The sequence below is a fragment of the Phalacrocorax aristotelis genome, chromosome 10 (assembly GCF_949628215.1).
Source record: "Phalacrocorax aristotelis chromosome 10, bGulAri2.1, whole genome shotgun sequence".
NCBI classification, from domain to species: Eukaryota; Metazoa; Chordata; class Aves; order Suliformes; family Phalacrocoracidae; genus Phalacrocorax; species Phalacrocorax aristotelis.
In genome coordinates this window covers 18,288,154-18,308,426 of record NC_134285.1, presented here as the reverse complement: position 1 = coordinate 18,308,426, position 20,273 = coordinate 18,288,154, and the positions used below count along the sequence as shown (strand labels likewise).

At 56.5% G+C, this 20,273-nt stretch overlaps 1 protein-coding gene across 3 annotated transcripts in view; it reads left to right on the top strand.

Annotated features, from left to right (window-relative positions):
• DGKZ (diacylglycerol kinase zeta) overlaps nucleotides 1-20,273 on the top strand; it is a 46,109-nt gene that overhangs the window by 5,753 nt on the left and 20,083 nt on the right. The window contains exons 2-7 of one of the 3 annotated variants that reach the window (XM_075105503.1): nucleotides 1,940-2,038; nucleotides 15,665-15,773; nucleotides 16,500-16,595; nucleotides 17,405-17,482; nucleotides 17,825-17,881; nucleotides 20,090-20,158. In XM_075105503.1, coding sequence (XP_074961604.1) covers nucleotides 1,940-2,038; nucleotides 15,665-15,773; nucleotides 16,500-16,595; nucleotides 17,405-17,482; nucleotides 17,825-17,881; nucleotides 20,090-20,158 — 508 coding nt within the window. Of the gene's footprint in view, nucleotides 1-1,939; nucleotides 2,039-9,918; nucleotides 14,855-15,664; nucleotides 15,774-16,499; nucleotides 16,596-17,404; nucleotides 17,483-17,824; nucleotides 17,882-20,089; nucleotides 20,159-20,273 lie in introns of those variants that run through there. The other 2 variants (XM_075105505.1, XM_075105504.1) reach the window with 2 other exon arrangements.

Genomic DNA, 20,273 nt, shown 5'->3' with positions numbered 1-20,273 from the left:
GCTTTGGCTGCTGCCCCATCCCCTCCGTGTTCCCCAAGTCAGTGGGAGATGCCTTCAGTGTGCCTTGTGGGCTGCTGCTAGCAGGCACGGCTGAACTGCTCTTGTCGGTCCCCTAGCGTTACCATAGGACGCTGGCTTGTGGCAGGCTCTAGCCACACCGCAGCCTGGTTCCAGCCAGAGAGGTGTGAAAATCCCACCTGGGACCAGCAGGGAAAAGCTCACCGTTTGGCCCTTCCCTGGCTCCACTCGCCCCATCTCCCTTCCCCAGCTCGCCAGCTGCAGCTCAGCTCTCTTGATGGTGGGAGCAGACTTGGCCCTGAAACATGCTGTGGCTTTGCAGAAAGTCACGTGGCCCTGCTGTCTGGCTGTCCCAGGAAGTCAGGGGAGCTAACGAAGAAGCTTGTTGCAGAGGGTTTTCCCCTCGTTTTGGCACAGCTCGGCTCCCACAGGAAACGTGGGTGCCGGAACAGCCTGTCCCTCGCTTAACATTGACAGCCCAGGTGCGGAGCCAGAGAGTGGGGGACTCCTTCCTGCCTGCTCCGCCCTGACTGAGGGGGTCCCACCTCATCTCTAGGGCAGCACTCACGGCGGGAATGAGGATGGAGAATCAACGGGGCAGAAGCACCTAAGACAGCTCGGAGCCTCTTTGCATGCTCCCAGCCCCTGGGCACAGCCCCTAGCCAGCCTGGAGAGGGAGTGGGGGGCCATGCAGCTGGCCACGTGCAGGCCCCTCCATGTGAAAGTTCCCCCTCAATCAGATTATCTGTATCTCATCCTGCCTTGCTGCCCTGGCCCTGACCGGGAGCCACTCGGATCCAGCGCTAAGCCTCTTACCACCCAAGCCTGAGGTTGCTACGCAAGGGGATGCGGCATGGGGCACTCTGGTGGCAGGCGCCTGGCAGCTGCTGCTGATGAAATGTGGTGGTGGTGGGAGGATGTTTCCTGCAGGGATTTTTGCACCCATTGGAGGCTGGCAGATGGCAGGATTAAGAGATGGTGGGGCTCCTGTCCCTTGAGAGCTGCCAGGGTGCATGGTCAGAGGCACCCCACTCCCCAGCCCAGCTCCTGGCTGAGCTACAGGTTGGCCTAGGGCCAGGAGATGCTCAGGCAGAGGCTGCTGGCGAGGACCCCCCACCTGGGCTTGAACAACGGCATTACCTGCCCACAAGTTTTCTTGTTGTTTGAATGACAGAGGAAGCAGATGTGTTGGGGGCGGGTGTCAGAGGGGTCCCAAAAAAGGCGCTCCCCTCTGTGCTGGGTCACCAAGAGCTTTGCTCCCTGGCCCTTGGCTGGCAATGGGTCAGGACTCCCAGGGCTCAGTTCCCAGGCACAGGGGCTGGAGGGTTGGGAGCAGGTGAGCTGCCCTGCTGTGCCCAAACAATGCCCCTCCATGCAGGGCTTGGCGAGTGCCTTCATGATTTGTTTGAAATTCAAATCCATGCTCGGACCCAGTGGTTGAGGTGAAGGCTGCCAGGAGCCGGGCTGGCGCAGGGGAGGAGGGAGGGAAGCAGGGGTCCCTCCCTGTGCTAACCCAGCCCCAGTCCCTGAGCCATGTACCCCTTGGAGGTGCAGGGCCTGGGCACCCTTAGGCTCCTGCAGCTGGCTGGGTTGGGCTGGAGGTGACTGGACTGGGCTGGGTCAGTATCCCAGAAGCCAGAGTGTGGTGCTTGATGTTCGCTGACTGGCTCCAAAGGGAGAAAGAGCCTCAGTGACCCCAGCTCCATGGGCATGTTTCCTGCATTGACCCCCACAGCTGACAGCAGGGTCAGTGGTGTTGGGTGCCGTTGGGGCCCCTGGGGTCTGCAAACACCGAGGCTGTGGGGAGAGTGTGCAGGGTGGAGGGATGGCACTGGGGCAGCAAAGCCATGGAGGGGGAGGATGGTGCCATGTGCCAGGCAGACAGGGGAGGACTTGCTGACCACTCTCTTTGTGTCCCTAGACTCCACCTGCCCCACAAAGGTGTCTTACCTTGTCTCCAGGGCAGCCAGCCCGGCCGATGGGGATCCAGGAGGATAAAGCACCGGCCGGCAGTGTATAAGTACGTGGTATTTTTATTGGCTTGCACAGGCTGTGCAGTCCCAGCAGCTGCCGCAACGTTTCTGCTCAAGAGCTCTCCTCCCTCCCACCCACATCTCACCCCACGTCACCCTCATGTGTCTGCACTAACCAAGGCCGCCAAAAGCCAGGCTGCCTGCTGCCTGTGTCACTAACCCTGTTCTAGAGGGCAGCTCACTGCTGGACTTTCATCGGCTAACATGGCAGCCTCCATTTTGCTGTTGTGTGGGCTGGAGGCCGGTTGAGGTCTTCCACTTCCATGTCCTAGCTGCTGAGGGCACGAGGGCCATAGCACCTAGATCCTGTGCATGCTGAGCGCTTTGAAGACCTACGACGACAATGCTGAAAGGGTGGTTTAGCCAAATGGCCAAAGCAGCCTGAAGTTCAGTAGGGCTGGGGCTGCCAGACCTGGTAGGAAACCAGGGCCTGGGAGGCAGTCCTGGTTGCTGGGACATTGTTGTGGTGTGGAAGGCAATACCTAGGGTAGCCATGGTGTTGGGGGCTCACGAGTGCTCCTGAGGACATGTGTAGGTAAGGACAAGTCCCAGGCTCCCTATGCCATGGTCTTTGTGGAGCAGCACATCAACCTGGTCAGGATTTGGCTGTGCTTGTGTGAGTGCCACACACAGGCGCCGCAGTGGAAGACCCCCCTGCTGAGGGCTGCTGTTTCCTGGCTCCTGCTGAACGGTTTCTCTGGGTATCACCCTGTCTGCATGGCATCCTGGGCCTTTCCAAGCTTCCTGCTCAGTCTCCAGCTTGCCCAACCTTGTAGATACAAATGTCTCATGTCCCAGTGCTGCTTGGGAGTCCCGTGGTTGGAGGTGTTAGGGGCAAGAGGCAGCGTGAGTGTTAGTGCTCTGCAGAGGGGAGGCGGATGGGGTTTGGGGACACTCAAAGTGCCATGGGTTGAACACCAGAGGGCACGGTCGCTCTCTGGAGCTCTTCGGCGCTCTGCTGTGCAGCTCTGGCTCTTTCCCTGGGGCTTGCTTTGGCTGGGTGTTGTGGCACCTCCCCTCTGCAGGGCCACTGGCCTTGTCTCCTCGCTCCTTCTGCCACGGACTGTCTGATGCTCAGAGGCAAACCTCCAGCTATGGCAGCTGTTAGCCAGCTCACCACTGCATGGGCTTGTGTGTCCTGGTAGCACTTGGAGCCATGGAACAACACCTGCCCAACATCTGCACCTGGAGCCTGAGTTGCTCCCCTTGCTTCAGTGGTCTCCAGAGCGCCCGGTGTCACCCTGCAGGAGTGAGAGCAAAGAAACGTGGGGAGCAGAATGAGGCAGCCCTGCGCTACCCGTCTGCAGTGAAGTGTTCACCTACGGCAGGAAGGGGGAGAGTGGTCTGCTCTCTGCACTGGCAGCACCTCTTCCCCTGGGATCTCCTCTCCAAAGGATGGTGCGAGAAAAGAGCCCATCAGTGGGGCTGCAGAGGCTGGCAGATGTGGGGATGTTTGGATAAGAGAAGAAAAGGAAGCACGTAGGAGCAGATATGCTGAAGGTGTTTAGAACAAAAAGGATGGAGGAGAAAAAAAAAAATCAACTTCTCCTGGCCTCCCACTTGTAGCAGAGGGACAAGCTAACATTTAGCAAAACCCAGAAGTGATAGATTCAACATTGCTAAAAGGAGTTACTTCAATTTTGACATGAGGTGGGGGAGAAAAAGTCATGGTAGCTTGCTGCCCCGAGGTGAAAAAATGAAACCAAAGATTAGACTTGATATCAGTAACAGGGTCACAGTTAAACCAACAAGTGCCTTTCAGATGGTAAGTCAGCATGTGCTTTGCTTAGTCACGGGGTCATGATGAAGGCTCAGGACGCAGAAATAGGAGGTGTCTTTCCTGTCTTAGCCTCAGGCTTTTCTTGCGCGGGGCAATCACTGGGGACTGGGTTTCTAGGGGATGCTGAGCAGTGTCCCCCTTGCAAACACCTGCAGGGGCTGCCGCTTGTGTGGTTTCAGGTGCGTGGGACCAGGGTCTCCTCGCTTGGAAGGCCTTGCTTAGGGCTGCATATTGCCTCAGAACAGTGGTTTCTGGTTGAACACAGCAGACTGAAACGTGCGACAGCAGCACGGGGAGCTGAAGGTCTCCCTCACACCAATTTGTCTGTGTGCATGTTTGAAGGTCATGGTGGGAAAGAAGAGAAAGGCAGCAGGAAGTTTTGGTTGTCTGGCTTAAGGAGAGGGCTCTTGGGGTTCCTGTTCCCTCTATCTCCAGGGAGAAGGACTTGGAGAACCAGTGACATGGTCTCTAACTGGTCTGCTTGACTTGGAAGGGATTTTGGGGCCAGCTAGAGTCTGCCCTGGGCATACCTCCGGGCTGTTTCTGTTTGCAAGTCCTGCCCTCCCAGGAGGGAGGTGGGACTGTGGTGGGGGTGAGGAGCAGCAGGAGGTGTCAGCTGGGGTCTCTGCTGTGCCTAGACCATGGGGGATGGGGAGAGCAGGGTGGGCACGGGGCAGCTGAAGGGAAGCTCCCTTGGCTGGAGGAGGGGCTGATGAGGAATCGCACACGTCTCTTACTGTGCTTCTTTGCTTTGGATGGGCAGCTAGTTATAGCACAATTTTAATTTCCTCTTTGAGAAATACACCAGGAAAACATTCCACCAGTCCTGCTAAGTGGGTCTAAACAGTGATGGACTGGGGACTGTTCTGGGGGCCCTTCTGGAGCCATTCCTCCTCAGCCGCCCTCCTCCTCCTGTGGTCACAGCCTGCACTGCTGCCACCCCAGGTCTGTGAGGATGCCCAGACCTGCTTGGCTGCTAGTGGCAGCTGGCCCTTCCCTGATACTGGGAAGGGAAGTCTGAAGGACATGTACCCTGTGTAGGGAAAGGGGTTGAGCCCTCCATCCTTTAGCAGCTGTTGGGTTTGAGGGGAGAGCGAGCTGAGCAGAGGTAAGCATCTCCTCCTGCCTGCCATGGGCATCTCCGCCTCCCCTTCCCCACTGGTGCCGTGAGAAAAGGGCTGAACGCAATCCCCGCAGCAGCTTTGGTGGTGGAGAGGTTTGTTCATATGTCCTTGCCCACCCCTGGGTCCTGCTGCTTCGCAGAGGCCACTTACTCCTTCTGCCGTGACAGAGACGGCAGCAGCTCAGCCTTTAGGCCTGGCTCCCCTCTGGTTAATGGTTTCCTGTGAACTGCTTTCAAGATACCCATCAGGGAAGGCAACTGGCTGCCTTCGCCGCCCTGGCAGCAGCCTCCCCTGACGTTTTGTTATGATCGTTTTACTGTAGTCTCCCTCCAGGCCCCGAGGACACTGGGCACAGTCCAAAAGCGCACACGCACACTCCTACACACAGAGGAAAAGAGCTCCCCGTCTAATTTTAGCCGTGACATGTAGGCAAGGGGAAGGGACAGGCAAGAGGAGGCAGAGTGTGAAAGGATAAGGTCCCAGCTGTGGCCACCCATGCTGACTCGCTGTGGCCACGTGTGTGGCTGTCGGCTCCCATCGGTGGGTAAATGACCAAAATAACAATAGCTGGTGAATCACCCCTTGTGGGCATCGTGGAGCAAGCTGGCCTTCAGCGTGACCCTGCTCTCTGCAAAGGCCAAAGCAGAGATGGGTTTTGTGGCCCCAAAGGGGAGCTGGGTTGTGTTTGGCTGGGAGCGGCTCCCTTGGGGGCAGCTGGGGGACCCTGGGTGGTGGTGGTGAAGTGTGACGGGGAAGTCCCCAGCCTGGCTGTGAGAGGTCCCATGGGTGGGTTGCAGCAACAAGGGGAGGTAAAAAGATCATGAGATGTCAGTAGAGCCTGCCTGGACCAGACCCTGGCCATAACGTGGGAGCAAGTTACTTCCTGTGCATGAGCACAGGCTCTCTGTGGCAGGCGGCTCAGATCTGATCAGCCGAGTAAACCCCTTTATTGAGGTCCCAAGGAGGCGGGAGAGAATCGCCGCCTCGGCAGTTTCCTCCCACTATTCTCCTCATGCTGCTCCAAGGGGAGCGGTGGCGTCTCCTAGTTTTAGTTGGGCACTGGAGGGGTGGCTGGGTGCTGGTGGTGGGGTACACCCTTCTCTTTCTGGGCCCCATCTGGTGCATGCATCTCCAGCCAGGGGTGAGCCGGCCTCAGGGCTGCTTGGAGAGGAAGTGCCGTTGGTTATTTTAACAAGCGCTGTCAGGGTTTGCAGTGCGGGGAGGAGGCGGAGGGAGAAGCGGAACGCTCGCTCTCCAAACTAGGACTTCGCTGGGGAGGGCTGGCCCGCTGCCGCTGCGCAGCCACCGCCGCACGCTCAGCACCTGCAGGGACCCCACGCCGCTTCGGATCAGGTCACGGGGGCTCTTCCCCATGCTCACCCCTTCTCTCCTCTTCCTCCTCGTCCCTTATGATTTGATGCTGTTATTTGTGCTGGGTGGGGGATAGGATTGGGCCAGGGGAGCCAGCTCTTAGTTTGTGAGTATGGTCTGAGCAGGTACCAGGTCCCATCCTGCTGGGGAAGGGCAGCAGGGAGCAAACCCCAGAGCCACCCCTGAGACCCTCAACCTTGCTCCTGCTGAGCTGTGTTTGCTGCCGGAGGCTGGAACCAGCCTGTGGGGGTACGAGCAGTCCCTGAGCCTGAGGCAGGGGCTCTGAGAAGTTACAGCCACTATGGTACTTGGTGGCACCTGGCTGTTCTGTCCCCTTTGGGAGGAGGGCAGGGGTTTTCCAGCTGCCAAAGGTGTGTTTCCAGCTGCCCATACTGCTGCCTGTTACAGCACGGGCTGCATCCTGCTAGCTTATGTGGCATGGGGATGGCAGCGGGAAATGTGCATGTAGCAGAGGACAGCGGTGTGGGGAGCCGGCCTGCGCCTCTCCGGGACCCTGGGACCCCAGATGCTTTGCCCTGGGATAGTTTAGGGAAGCAGGAGAGACTTGTGGGCTCCTGGTATCTCGCCTTGTGGCAGCAAGGCATTGCGCTTCTGCCAGGAGTGGAAGCCGATCCCTGCATGGGCTAGAGGGAGGCATATGGCTCCCATCTCTGTTATCAGTGCCTGTAGCTGAGTGCCTGAAGCTCTCTTGGCTTTGCTTTGGGTGGTGCAAAGCTCTTTGCATGCCTTTGGGAGGTCTGAAGACTTCCCAGCCCTGGGAATCACTGCCTGTGTTCTGTATCTGCCACACTGCAGCTTTATCTTTACGCTGGGTTCACCGCCTCCTCCCTGGGGCTGCTGCCCTGGGCAGATGCTGAGTGTTGCCCTCTCCAGGATGTCATCCCTGTGTGCTGGGAGAAAGCTTTGGTGCTGCTTGGGGATTTTGGTTCAGGCAGCTGGGCTGTGGGACCAACCTCCCTTTAAATAGCACGTCCCTCGCATCCCTCCTGTATGGGAGGCACAGAGCTGCGTGTACCAAAGGAAGGGACCAGCCCTGGGGAGGACAGTGGGAATCTGCTAAAGAAACCATAGGCTATGCACCCAAACTGCCAAGGCATCCTGCTGAGCCCCCCACTGCTTTGCTTCATGCATGTTGCTGTGCAAAAGGAGCTCAGAGGGAGAGAGAGAAGACATTCTCTAAGTCCTTCCCAGCCTGCGTCGCTGGTCCTCCTGAGGTGACCAAAATAGAAGCTGCATGGCTGGCCTCTCTCCCGACCCCTGCTCTGCCTTGGCCACAGCACGCTGGTGGTGGCTCACCGTCGGCATTTCATCCTGGGTTAATCTGCTGCCCAAGGCCATCAGTCTTGCTGTTTGGCTCCCCAGCCAAATACAGCAACAGATTGTTTAAATCAGGGCTGTCGGGTTTCTTGATAACCAGGAGGCAGATTATTTACTGTAGTGGCAAACTTCATAATGTATGATGGTGGAAAGTTGTCAAGGGATATGAACGCCCGGAGTCAGCCCAGGAGCCTCCACGGAGACAGCTTTGATTTAAATTAAAACAAAACACTGTCTTCCATGGATTTTGGGAAGGAAATCACATTGTTGTAATGGGAACATTACTCTGAGCCTTAGGGCTGGCAAACTCTTGACTTTGTGAAGCGTAAGTGGAGGGTCTGAGTTAGTTTGGCAGATGTGCCTTCAAGCACATCTCAGGTTCACCCTGAGAAGGTGATGAAGGGGAGGTGACACCAGGGTGTCATGCAGAGCTTGGGGAGAGGTGGGATGGAACTGCCACCAGAAGGATGTGGGGTTGTGCTAGGAACTGTAAAAAAGCCTCAGGCCCTTCTGCTCACTGCCCTGCTCTTCCCAGCAAGCTGAACTTGAGAGCATTTTCTTGTGAAGGGCCACACAGGAGGGTGGGATGGCTGATCCCTTTTGCCTTGCCTTGTGGCCCTGGGCTGTTCCTTCCACCTGGCTCTGGCCCTTGGAGAAGCTTCCCACGACAAGCTGCAAAGCCATGGTGTTTAATTTCTTTGCCTTGCCCACAACCCCCTGCAGGGGGCTGCCGGCCCCTGTCCCTGCATCCATCCCCCAGCCTTGCTTGGTTCAAAGGCAGCGGCTTCTAAGCTGCATCTCCTCCATGTGGTGTCCTCAGCTGCCGATGGAGTGTGAATAACCAGGAAGTGGTGTGGGGTTAAATTTAGTGACCATGTCTCATCCCTGGTGTGGACTGGACCCACCGGGGGCACCCACAGCCAGAAGTGATGCTGAACTGGTGATGCTGAGCTGTCGCTGCCAGTTTGGGGTGTGCTGTGAAAGTCCTGTCCCCTGAAATAAAGCCAGTGGGCAGGTTTTGCTTCTGGCCCTCTTGTGCAGGGATCCCATTATCCTTTTCGTGTCTGGGGTGTGTCAGGGTATTTGCATCAGGTCCACAGCGCTGGCACTGCTGCAACGTGATGGAGCAGAGGTGGGGGGGGGTGTGGGAGCAGGAGGCTGCGTGTTGTGCTCTTGCTTGGCCACGTGCAAGATGGGTGCAAAGAGGCCAAACTGATGTTGCTGCCCATCCCTTGTGAAGCATTACAGTCCTGGGGCCTCCAGGTTGGTCAGCCAAAGTGCCCAGTAGCACTGACAGGCTTCTGAGCAAGTTAGCAAATCCCTTTGATGTTGCCAGGGGTGCCTTGCTCTCGCTGTCTGTGCCCAGTAGCCCTGGCAGGGCCTCTATGCAGAGAAGGGTGCTGCGGCTGCATGTGCAGAGACCTCAGGGCTGGGAGGAGGTCCTCTGCAGCTGCATGCATGTGCCCACCAGCCAGTTTCTAAGCCCTTGCTTTCTCACTAGGAGGGAGGTCTGAAGTCCTCTGGATCAACCCAAGGTCTCACTGTTTCCCTCTGACTGTCCTGCAAGGGCCAGAAACTGCCTTCTGCACCCTGGAGGGGCAACCTTAAGGTTGTGGCAGTAATGTCCTCCTCTGCAGTATATGAGGGTGACAGTACAACCGAGGATGCCCTCAGCCATGGCCTGCCCTGGAGATGCCATGCTCTTGCAGCTCAGGAGCCTGGGAGCGAGGTGCTATGGCCTGTGTAGGCAGTGGCACTTGTTGCAGTAGGTCAAATGAATGAAACTAGAAGGTGAGCACAGCCTGTAGCTCACCCCTCGTGATGCTTTGAAAGGTTTGGACAGAGTCTCCTTACTCATCTGTTGGGGGGAAGTTTTCATCTCCTTGCTCATGCTGGAGGGTGTGGTGTGTCCCCAGCACAGGGAGCTCCTGACTCTATTTGCGTGATGTAGCAGAGGTTACAGCTGGAATGGAAATTCTGGGTAGAAACAAACTGCACAGGGTTCGGGAACTTGCTGGTCGCTGCTCACTTCACTGCAACCAAAGCCCTGAGGGCTGCACCACATCTTGACCAGTGTGCTCCCTTCCCCATCTGGCATGGGGATACCTTCTTCAGCAGACCTCATCCATGCTGGTTGCCCTCTGTGGCACCTCAGAAAGCACTGGCCGGGGAGCCTGAGGGAGGGGAGAGGTCAGTGGCTGATGCCTGGGAGCAAGACCAGAGAGAGGGGGTGGGATCTCAGCAGGGCGGTGTAGGGATGGCAGCGTACATGGGAAGATTGAGTGTCAGAGCACTGAAAGGAGGAGGGAGTGTGTGAGCTTGGGATGGAAACTGAGACCAAAGGCAGGCAGTGGTATGTCAGTGGGGCGGGGATCGGCAGCAGCTCCCTGGATGGGCTCCTGTCCATCAGTCCCTCCAGTTTCCTGGCAGGGGGGAGACAGAGGGACAGAAGCCCAGGAGATCCTGGTGTCATGCAGGAGTAGATATTAATAACACTTACACTTTCCCTATGGTTGAGCTGTGAAAGTCAAGCGTCCTCGCCAGGGGAGGACAGCTTGTAAACTGAAGCGGGCTCCTGGTTGCATGCTGCCAGCGCCGGTGCTGCAGCAGCTCCCCGGCACCCACAGCAAGCTGGGACACAGCCAGCCGCTGCTAGGACAGGCGCTTGTCACGGAGCAGGGCAAAACCTCTCACACTCGTTTCCCTTGCTCTAGCCCAGTGCTTGGAAAAAATGCTTTCCAGTCAACTAACTGGAGGTTTGCTGAAAGGTTGCAGGAGCTGATGGTGTTTTTTAAGTCCAGACTTCTTTAGGGCTTAAGACTTGTGTTGTGCTGGTGGTGGTGGCCTTCAGTAGGGTCGTGCCACCCTTAGTGCCAGGAGAGGGGTGCCAGGTTTGGCACTGTACGAAGGTCACTTCATAATGTGAAGGTGCTTCTGGGCGCTGGCAAGAAGAGACCAGGCTGCTGGAGGGACAGAAGGAATAATAACGTGGAGGAAGGGCCGAGCAGGTATTGTGGCACAGCATCCCTCTACGTGTCTAAGGGCACAGAAGGCCTGTTCAGTGTAGTACATGGGTGTTTGCTTGAGGCTAGTGGAGAAAAGCAGAATAACAAAGCCAAATATCAAGAAGCTGTCCCCGATGTGGACAGAACCTGTGCCTTGAGGGACACTGCATGTTTAGCCCTAGGAGTCAGCCTGTCTGGTTTTGGAGCTGCCACCACCACAGGAGGGATTGCTGCTGGCTGTCGGGGGAGCAGGGTCTCTGTATTGGCTGATCCACAAGCTCTGTGTCCACTGAAGTTACAAGATGCAAGTTTTTCCCCTTCAATCCCTGCTTGACTTTCCAGGGGGATTTAAATCCTCCCACCAAGGTTAGCTTTGTCCTTAGGCTCTGAGTGCCCAGGGAGTTGCCTGCAGCAGCCCCCTCCTCCCCCGGCTTTCCAGGGCAGCACTGCTGCCTGCCCATGCTTCAGGACATGTTCCTACTTCACCAGCATCTCTGCCCACCGATGCCAGGCAGGAAGCATAGGAGGCTGAGGAGTGTTGAGGGGTCTGGTTAGGAACAACAAACCTCCCATGAGCTCCAACTGCAGATCATGAGCAGACCAGAGCTGCTGGCTCCTTAGTCACTTGCAGAAGGAGATTCAAATGATCGTGCAAAGCTGCCTGTAAGTAGAGTTGATATCCCAGTGCGTGCAGCAGTACTGCCTTTCCCTCCCACCCTGCAAATGCCAGGCTGCCTCCATCCAGCCTCCTTACCTAACTGAGCTGAGCAACGCAATCTGCAGACAAGCTACAAGTGCCAGCTCTTCTCCATCTTGTCTCAGCAACAAACAGCGGAGATCCCAGAGATATACTGGTGTTAGATCAGGGGCTTCCAGGGCTTAGCTCCCCTCGGGCTTCTCTCCACCCAGTGCATGGTTCCGCAGCTGCTCAGCACGCAGTTCTGCGGGTGCACATCAACCCTGGGCACCCCCAGCAGTCAGTCTGTCTGCTGCACCAGCAGCAGCTCTCAGTGCCTGCGATGCGCCATTTGGCACTCAGATTGAAAGTAAGTTGCAAGAGCTGGGGATATCTTCATCCTCGTATCTGAGCTGCCACATGCTGCTGCTGTGGGCTGCCAGGAGGTTGGCTGGTAATAACCTTCACCACTGGTGGCCAGAGTGTGAGTCCATGTGCCACTTGCAGAGAGCCCTGAAGATTAAAAAGGGCCATAATCAGCTAGCACTCAAACATAAATGTCAAGCCAAGGTTCTAGCAGATTTCCTCACGAGACTGTGGTGCAAAAAGGAAGGAAGCTGTGTTAAGAGATCTTCCGGCCCATAGCAGCACCTCGGCAAGCAGTACAGCAGCTTCGTGCTAGTGGAATATCTGGGGCAGGAGGGAGCATCCGTTCAGCTCATTCGGGATGTAGTTGGACAGTACATCTTCCCCAGCAGCTAAACCTTGCCAAAAAGGGTCTGCCGCACCGTGACGCACCCAGGTAGTGTTCTCTGTTGGGTTTTTAAACATGTTTTATTTGTTCAGACAGTTTTTAACACCTGTTGGTAATGATGCAGTTTACTGTGCATCATCCTGCGGATGATGGGGAGAAGGAACAGGAATGGAGCACTGCAGTGTCAGGGACAGGCTGGAAGCAGGGTGATCTGCAAAACGTGCTTTTGCCCTCTGCAAAGCGGATGGGGGCCTCTGTGGTGTGATAGTTAACCTGCTGCTGGTGACCAAATACCTGCATTGCTCGCTGTGGTGGGACTTGAGAAATCCCTCCAAGGAGATGGCCCTTTGGTTTTGCTTTCAGTTCAATGTGGCTTTAGCTCCCCTGATGCTGCTCTCTGGAGAGCACTGCTGTCCTTCCTTCCCTCCTTGTGCTATGTTACTGAGTACAGGCATGATAATGAGACTGTAGATACTAAAGAGCCTTGCCTACCAGGCTGGAGGAGACAAACCAAGCCTGGCTGTCTCCAAAAATACAAACTCAGCTTTGTACTCATCTAAAAGAAATAGAGGTACAGCCCAATGGCTTGCTTGTGGTATGAGCAGTAAGCAAAAAGCTTCAGTTTGCAGTTCAGAAAGTAACACATAATTCCCGTCATACATTCATATCCCAAACAAAAAGGGAAACTTCTGATCAGTTTGCCCATTTGCGTGGACCTTGGGGCAGTGGAGGTTTGGGCCGGGGTGTTCTCCCGAAGGTCCTCCGGTATTGCTGACCTGCAAGCGAGTGCAGAAAGGAGCGTGAGAAGGGAGGAAGGTAGGAGTGAGTGCAGCAGGTGCCAACCTCAGTGCGGTAGTGAGCGGTGTACCCACACCCTCCTGACGGGTAGAAGAGCGCTTTTGTACAGCATGGAAGCTGTTGCGAGTGATGGTGGTGGGTTGTGTGTGCCTACAGGCTGCCATGATCCAGAGTCCCCTGCCTTGGGAGTAACTGAAGAGCCAGAAGTTTGCTTCTACCAAACTGTGGGTCTTGGTGGTTTTTTTGAGTTGCCCTTAAATAAATCCTCTCTCTTTAGCAGCTGAAGAGGGACGGCAGCTGGAGGGTGGGAAGCGAAGCACTAGCTCTGGAGGAGGGGAGTGCTGGAGTGAGCCAGTTTCAGCCTCTTCCACTCCAGCTTTTGCACGCTGAACCACCAGCACTGAAACCACTGCAGCACCATCCAGCTGTGGCACGGGGCTTTACACGGACTGCTGCAATGTCCAGGCAGCCTGTCAAGCTTCAAGGGCTGGGCAGGGAATGCTCAAGTGCCCCAGTAAAGCTCTTTCCACTAGGATAGGGAAGTTTTGAGCAGGACAGACGGGATGATGTTTCTAGCCCTTCTCTGCTCTGCTCCAGCTCTCACAGCCAGTTTCTACCAAATCTGCTTGTGCTGCTTTTACTTACCTGGTTGATTTATTTCTTTAGGATTTGCAAGCGTTTAGTTTCAATCTGCTGCAAACTTGGTGGGGCTGGTGCTTCGGCAGTGTGGTTCCCGCAGGGAACCAGGGAGGCCAGCACCAAGGGAACAAAGGAGAGTGGCGTGGGTAGTTGCCAGGGCTGATCAGCACCTCGGGGTGCAGGGGCTATGCTGATCCTGCAGCACCGAGCACAGGTTGCAGAGGATCCAAGCCAGGCGATGGCACCTGCCCTGCTGTCACAGCCCTCTGGGCTGAGGTCTGAAACCCACGGAGAGGGGGAGCTGTGGGGGGTGGGAGCCCCAGTGGCACGTCTATGCAGCAAGTGGGTCCCAGCCCTGCTGTGCGCTGTGAGTGGCATCACCATGTCCCCCTCACCCTGATCCTGTCCTATGACCCCTGCTGTCTCTCCATTCCCCTGCCCTGCCCCCCGCAGCCTGGAGGGGAACTCACGAGGGAGTCTATTTAATTCCCGGTCTCTGTGTTAACAGCCACCATCCAGGTGTGATGGAAACCTTTTTTAGGCGGCACTTTGGGAGGAAGGGGCTGCGGCACGCTAGCGTGGTGGCCGTGCCCACAGGCAAGGCCAGGCGACGCTCCCAGGTGGGGCTGCCCTCCACCTCGCTGGTCCAGCGCCGCCGTGGCTCAGGCAATCCGCTGCCAGCCCTGTCCTGCCTGGGCCTGCCCCAGCATCCTGGCCCCCGCCGCCGCTCCAGCACCACACCGCCCTGCCTCAGCCCGAGGTTCGCCGTGCAGACGAAGCGCGGGGGCCGGACACAAGCTGTTGACACCCACCTGGTGGGTCCTTCCATCCTCCTGGCCAGCCTCATCCCCACTGGAGAGGAGGGGGATGGAGCGCCCCGCACTGACAGCTCTGGATCCGAGTCTCTGGAGGATGGCAGTGGCAGCAGCACAGCGGCGGGAGCTGAGCGGGGTCAGCATCAGCGGTGGGCCGAGGAGAGGTGGCTGGCCATGCTGCCCCAGCTGCGGCCGCTCCAGGCTGGGTTGCTGTCACGGGGCCCCCGCTGCCTGCGGCGTGCCTCCTCCCACTGCCTGCCCACTGAGTTCATGTATGGCCGGGCCACCTTTGGCTTGCCAGGCCGCTACCGCCGCCTCAGCCAGCGCCGCCGCTCCAGCGATGTCCCCTGGCCGGGGCTGCTCCCCTCCAGCCACCTGCAGCTGCTGGCGCAGCACTGCATGGGGGCGGCCACAGCTGGGTACCCATCTGCCGCCCTCCCTGAGTGCTTGGGACAGGAGCCCACCCACCATGCCACCCCGGACGGCTGGAGCCCCCGGCTGCTGTATGTATGGTGGCAGTGTGCAAGTGGGTGATGCCTCGGGGAGGGGAGGCTGGGTGCAGATGTACGCTCGGCAGGGAAGGAGGGAGGGGGCTCAGCACCATTGGCCCAGGGTGCCATCAGTGTTTTGCAGTGCTGCTCATATCCCCTGAGCATCTCCCACTTGGGCCAGCACTGCCTCTGGTGTTCTTGGTGCAGACCCTGGAGCTTGTGGAGATCCCCTTCCTCCAGCCTGGGGCTGGAGGGAGTGGCGGGCCTGGCTGTGGGCTGGAGATGCACATTTTCTCTAGCTGGCTGGCTCTGATGCTGCTTTCCTCCACCCTAGCACATCTGGGAGAGGCTTGCCAGCCCCAAACAAACAGCTGCTCTTTTTTCCAGCCAGTTGTTCTGGTCCTTGACAACGCCCCAAGCTCTGAGGTGCCTTGGTATGGGAGAGCTGCGGGGAACCTCTGCGGGGCAAAGGCTCTGGATTGTCCCCACAAAGGCAGCCACACCACTGCAGCTCGGTGGAGTGTCCCAGGACACTATCATCCCTAAAAGCTTTGACCCAACAGGTCCAGGCTGTGCCTTTTGCTGGGTGCAGGGCGTCTGTAGCTAAGCCATCAGCAATGTGGCCAGCCCCTCTTTGTCCTATGGGGCTGCCTCGCAGGAGCAGGTACTCCTCAGCCAGTGGTGCTGGAGATTCACCTCATTTCCAGATGCGTGGTCCTGAGGATGTTTTTCTGCTCCAGCCTCACCACCCACCCCAGAAGCAGGCTGTGTTTTGCATTCATCCTCCCCTGATCTAACAGCTAGCCCTCCCATGTCTTCCAGGAAAGCTATTGCCAAATCCAGCCTCCAGTACATAGTAGCCCAGCCAAATCCTGCACTAGCCCTGAGGAGCGACTCGGAGAGGCAGATACGCAGCACTGTAGACTGGAGCGTAAGTTGTAGCGCATTTTGCTGGGCATTGCATGGGATGGGCTCTTGGCCAAGAAGCAGCAGGCTCTCCCCAGGCTGAGGCTTCCCAGGTGGCTCTAGCTCTGACACATTTATGGCCTCCACCATTGCCAACAGCTGATGCCAGCGTCCGTGCTGCTGGCAGCACCCCTCGATGCTGTGAGGAGAGGCTGTGCAGGCACAGGTGGTTCCTGGGAGGATGGCGTTGCTACTCCACTGCCAGCTCTTCTGCTCCTGGCAGCTGAGGTCTTCTGGTGGCTGGGGCCAAGCAGCAGGAGCAAGCCCCTGCTCCTTCACGGGTAAAGCCTGGCAGGTTTTAAGCCACATCCTTGGGTCGTAGGACAGAAGCTGTTTCAGGGGAGTCCCCTGTGTTGAATTTGCCCTGATGCCCCTTCTCAGGGGGTGATGGAAACAACCCCCTTTGCAGGACACTGCAACTGGGCTGTGGGTCTTGGAGCTGGTTTCCTGGTGCCCTCTCATTTCCAAGGGGTGGGCCATCGGCGGCAGCTTCATGAGGTTTCCTCTATCCAGATGTTGACCCTGGTTGTTCTCTGCGTCTTGTCTCCCAGCCTGCACCTAGCTCCAACCCCTCAGCCTTGGGGTATCAGCAAGATACTGGGGTATCTTGCCCCTCACGCAAAGCATTTTAGAGGTTTGGATGCCCATCTGGGGGTGCTCTCAGAGAAACACATTGTCTTCTACCTTTCAGGAGACTGCGGTCTATGGGGAGCACATCTGGTTCGAGACCAATGTCTCTGGGGACTTCTGCTACGTTGGGGAACAGAACTGTATGGCAAAGCTGCTGGTGAGTTACTGGGGGTCACCTGCCTCCCCGGCAAGGGCTGCCGATGCGGGCTGTGCTGCCACCCGGCGGGGATACCGCCACGGCCCTGCGGCTGCTGCAGGAGCAAGCGCAGGGGTCTGGGGGGGCTGCCAAATTGGGGAGTGTGTCCCTCCTACCGCTGCGTGCTGGAGGGCTGCGTCCCCTGTTGCTGGTGCGCAGTTTGCCATGGGAACCCGACGTGGGGTTGCTGCTCACTTGAAGGTGGTACGATGATATTCCAGGGAGAGGCTATTGGGATCTCACACCCTTAGAGGGAGAATCCGAATTCAGGTTCTCTGGAAAGACCTTTCAGTAGAGGAGAAAAGTGAGCGCTGGAGAAGCAGGCCTGCTGCCTCCTGAACCTGCAGGCAGCACTGATCTTACAGGTTTGCTGTAGCTCTCCCTCCTGGCTTGCAGGCTCGAATCTGTTATGGTGTGGACATGGAGCACTGGTGCCACCCTGTGCTTGCCCACAGGGCTTCCCGTGGGAGCCCTGTGAGTGCCTCCCAGACCAGCCTCCGTGGTGCTCTCAGACGATGTCAGAGGCGGCCAAGGAGTGATTAAGCAGTGGGAGAGCACCTCCCTGCTCTGTCACAGACTTGAGAGCATCTGCTCTAGGCACAAACTTAGATCCCTTTACTTGCAAGGAATCTAAGCGTATACAGCTTTCCTATAGGACTTGTTTTGCATCCTGAAGTATATGAAAGGGGTGTAATGGGAGGCTGAGCTTGCCAGCCTCTGAACACTGCTATTCACATGCATGTTTTTCCTCCTCTTTTCTCAATCTCCAGCAAAAACCCCTCTCCAAGCGTAAATGTGCAGCCTGCAAGATCGTAGTGCATACGCCCTGCATCGAACAGCTGGAGAAAGTGAGTAGAGCCTGTTAAGCCCTCTTTGCGGCTCGCAAAGCTATAACAGCCTTTTACTGGGCCACCCTTCCTCTTGGATAATGAAACACAAGAAGATTGGGGAACTGCAGTGTGTCATTGCAAAGAGGGGTCTTCTGAGGAGACAATACTAAAAGGAGCATCTAGTGACGTGATTGGGACCCCAGGCCCCATTTTGTTCGGTAATAGAGATATGTGAGGTGTTCTGCGGCAAGCATCAAACGTCTCCACAGGCTCTGGGCCTGCTGTAGTAAAATAAACTTAGTAGGTTTCCTCCAGGTATGATGGTTTTACTGATTCCTCTTGTGTGTGTTCAACCTACAGATAAACTTTCGCTGCAAACCTTCCTTCAGGGAGTCAGGATCCCGGAACGTACGGGAGGTGAGAGATGTGCCTGGGATGCTACCCAATTCTGACCCCTCCTCGCCTTCCCAGTTTGGCGGCAAAGGCATCAGATGCTGCCAGCCTGTTGCCCATCAGAGTGCAGGCATTGTGCTGCCTCCTGGCTCCAAGGGGATGGAACAGTAAAAGGGATGTTTCTTAGCAAGGCAGCAGCCTGGACTGGGTATGAGGAGCGAGGAGCTCAGAGGCAGCAAATACAGAGCATCTGCTGGTTTGCATGTTCTAAAGCTCCTGCATCTGCATGGGGGGACATGCAAACAGTGTTTCCAGGGAGTTTTTTCCCTGCCTTGTTCCTGGTCCCCAAGCAGGTAGAGGAGGCTGTGGCAAACAGCAGTCCCCCAAGTCTCTCCCAGTTTGGAAAGGAGCAGTATGGGCTCAATTCTTGCTTTATCACTCAGCCCTGACCTGGGTGCCACAGGTACTCCAGGTAACCGTGGAAGATGCCCACAGTAGTGCTGTCAGACCCCTTTAGCCCATGTTTTAAAGTCCTGGGTGTAAGAGGTGGCCTGGGAGCTGCCTGCTGAGCTGCACTGATGGAAGCACTTGTCAGCCTTTCTGCTTTCACCCTCCAGCCCATGGAGCCCAAGTAGCCCAGACAGTGCCCCGGAGTAGGTGCGGATGGCTCACTCATGGGCCATTGTGGTAACACAGCTGCTGCCCCCACACTGTATTTGTGCTGGCAGTCCAAACACATGCAGTAGGGGAAAGGTACTCAAACACAGGACTGCCTGCTCAGAAATGCCAGTGTCACCTGGTAAGGTGAAGCTTTCAACATCACTTTAAACCTTCTTTTCTTCCTTTGCTTCTCCTGCTGTGCCTCCTTCCCATGTCACTCTTAGCCCAGCTCCCTTATTTTTCCTTCACTTACTTTTTGTGCTCTGCTGACAACTCTCTGCCTCTGCTCACTCTTCTGTCTCTATTTTCCTCCTCTCCAACCTCTACAAATTTTCTCTCTCTTCCCTTTCCTGGTTTTCCTCCTTTAACTCACAAACCCTGCTTCTCCATCCTGTCATTCTAATTCTCCTCAGTTTTTCCAAGGGCTATTCTCTCCTGTTTCCCAAGAAAGATGCTCTTTTGGCCTTTGTGCTGCCAGGGATCCCCTTCAGGGTCAGTCCTTTCCCTACTTGTGTCTGGTGGGACACAGAGCTGAGCTCAGGGCATAGTCCCCCTTCTGCTGCCACTGGATTAATGTCCACTAAAGCCAACAGGACTCTTTGTCCTCTCCCATGTGCTGCACTCAGAGCAGGCAATGCTGGAGCTGACCCAGATCTCCTGCCAGGTTCTGCCTCTATCATTATGATGATGCCAATTGCTGTCTTGACAGGGTGTTGGGACATACATCAAAGGCTGTAAACTCACACTCCCTCTTCTCTCTTTGCTGCCCTCCCCACAGTGCCATTCCCAATCTAGGGACGGAGGAGGAAGGGGGGATATAGGAAATGTGGTACTTCATTGCAAAACCTGTCACCCTTCAATGCTCAGAGATCTCACTGTCATGTTTCCCTACCTCCAAAATCTCTCCTTCAAGTCCCAGCCCTCACCCACCGTTAGCCTGCAGACAGAAAGAAGATGCCTGTGAGCAGCCTTGCTCCCCTCTCTTCAGACGGGCAGCCTGAGGCAGGCTGCCAGGACTTGCCCTGGGGCAAAGAGCAGGGTGAAGCGAGTGTGGGGGGCTTTGGGGCTGCTCCTCTCCTCAAGGAATGTGGAGCTAGGCAGTTTGCTGCTTAGCTGGGAGCACTTTCATCTTCATCCTGTGTGGGCACAAACTGTGTCTCCCTGGGTATTTGCACTCCTTCCACCTGCATGTTTTTCACTTGGCACTGGGGTCATCAGGTCAGAGGCGTTAGGAGGTGGAGATGTGGAGTAGTGCTCCACACTACTGCTTTCCCACTCCCCATTGGGCTTGCTTTGTGTGATTATGTCTTCTGTTTCCCTTGCTTCCTTCCTAGTTTTTCTGGTTTTAATTCCTTCTTCTCTGAGCACTTTAATTTGGCCTCTTGTCCCCAGTCCTTTGGCTTTGCTTTCTCCCAGAGTGTTGGGGCTGGTGCATCTGAGTAGTGGGTTTGCTGCAAGAGCAGAGATTCTGGCTGGCCTGGGTCCATTCCTCCTGCCCGTTCCTGCATTCCCTCACATGCTGGGCCTTTCACTCCCTTATTTTTTTTCTCTTTTTTCTCCTGTTTCCTTTAGCCCATAGTTGTCCGGCATCACTGGGTACACCGGAGGCGGCAGGAAGGGAAATGCCGGCAGTGTGGCAAGGTGAGAGGGCATCTCAGGTTTCTTTGTCAGCCTGAAGGAAAGCTAAGGTCAAACCAGAGACAAGAACAGGGCTGGGGACCACAGACATCCCACCATTCCTGTTTGGTGGCAGCAG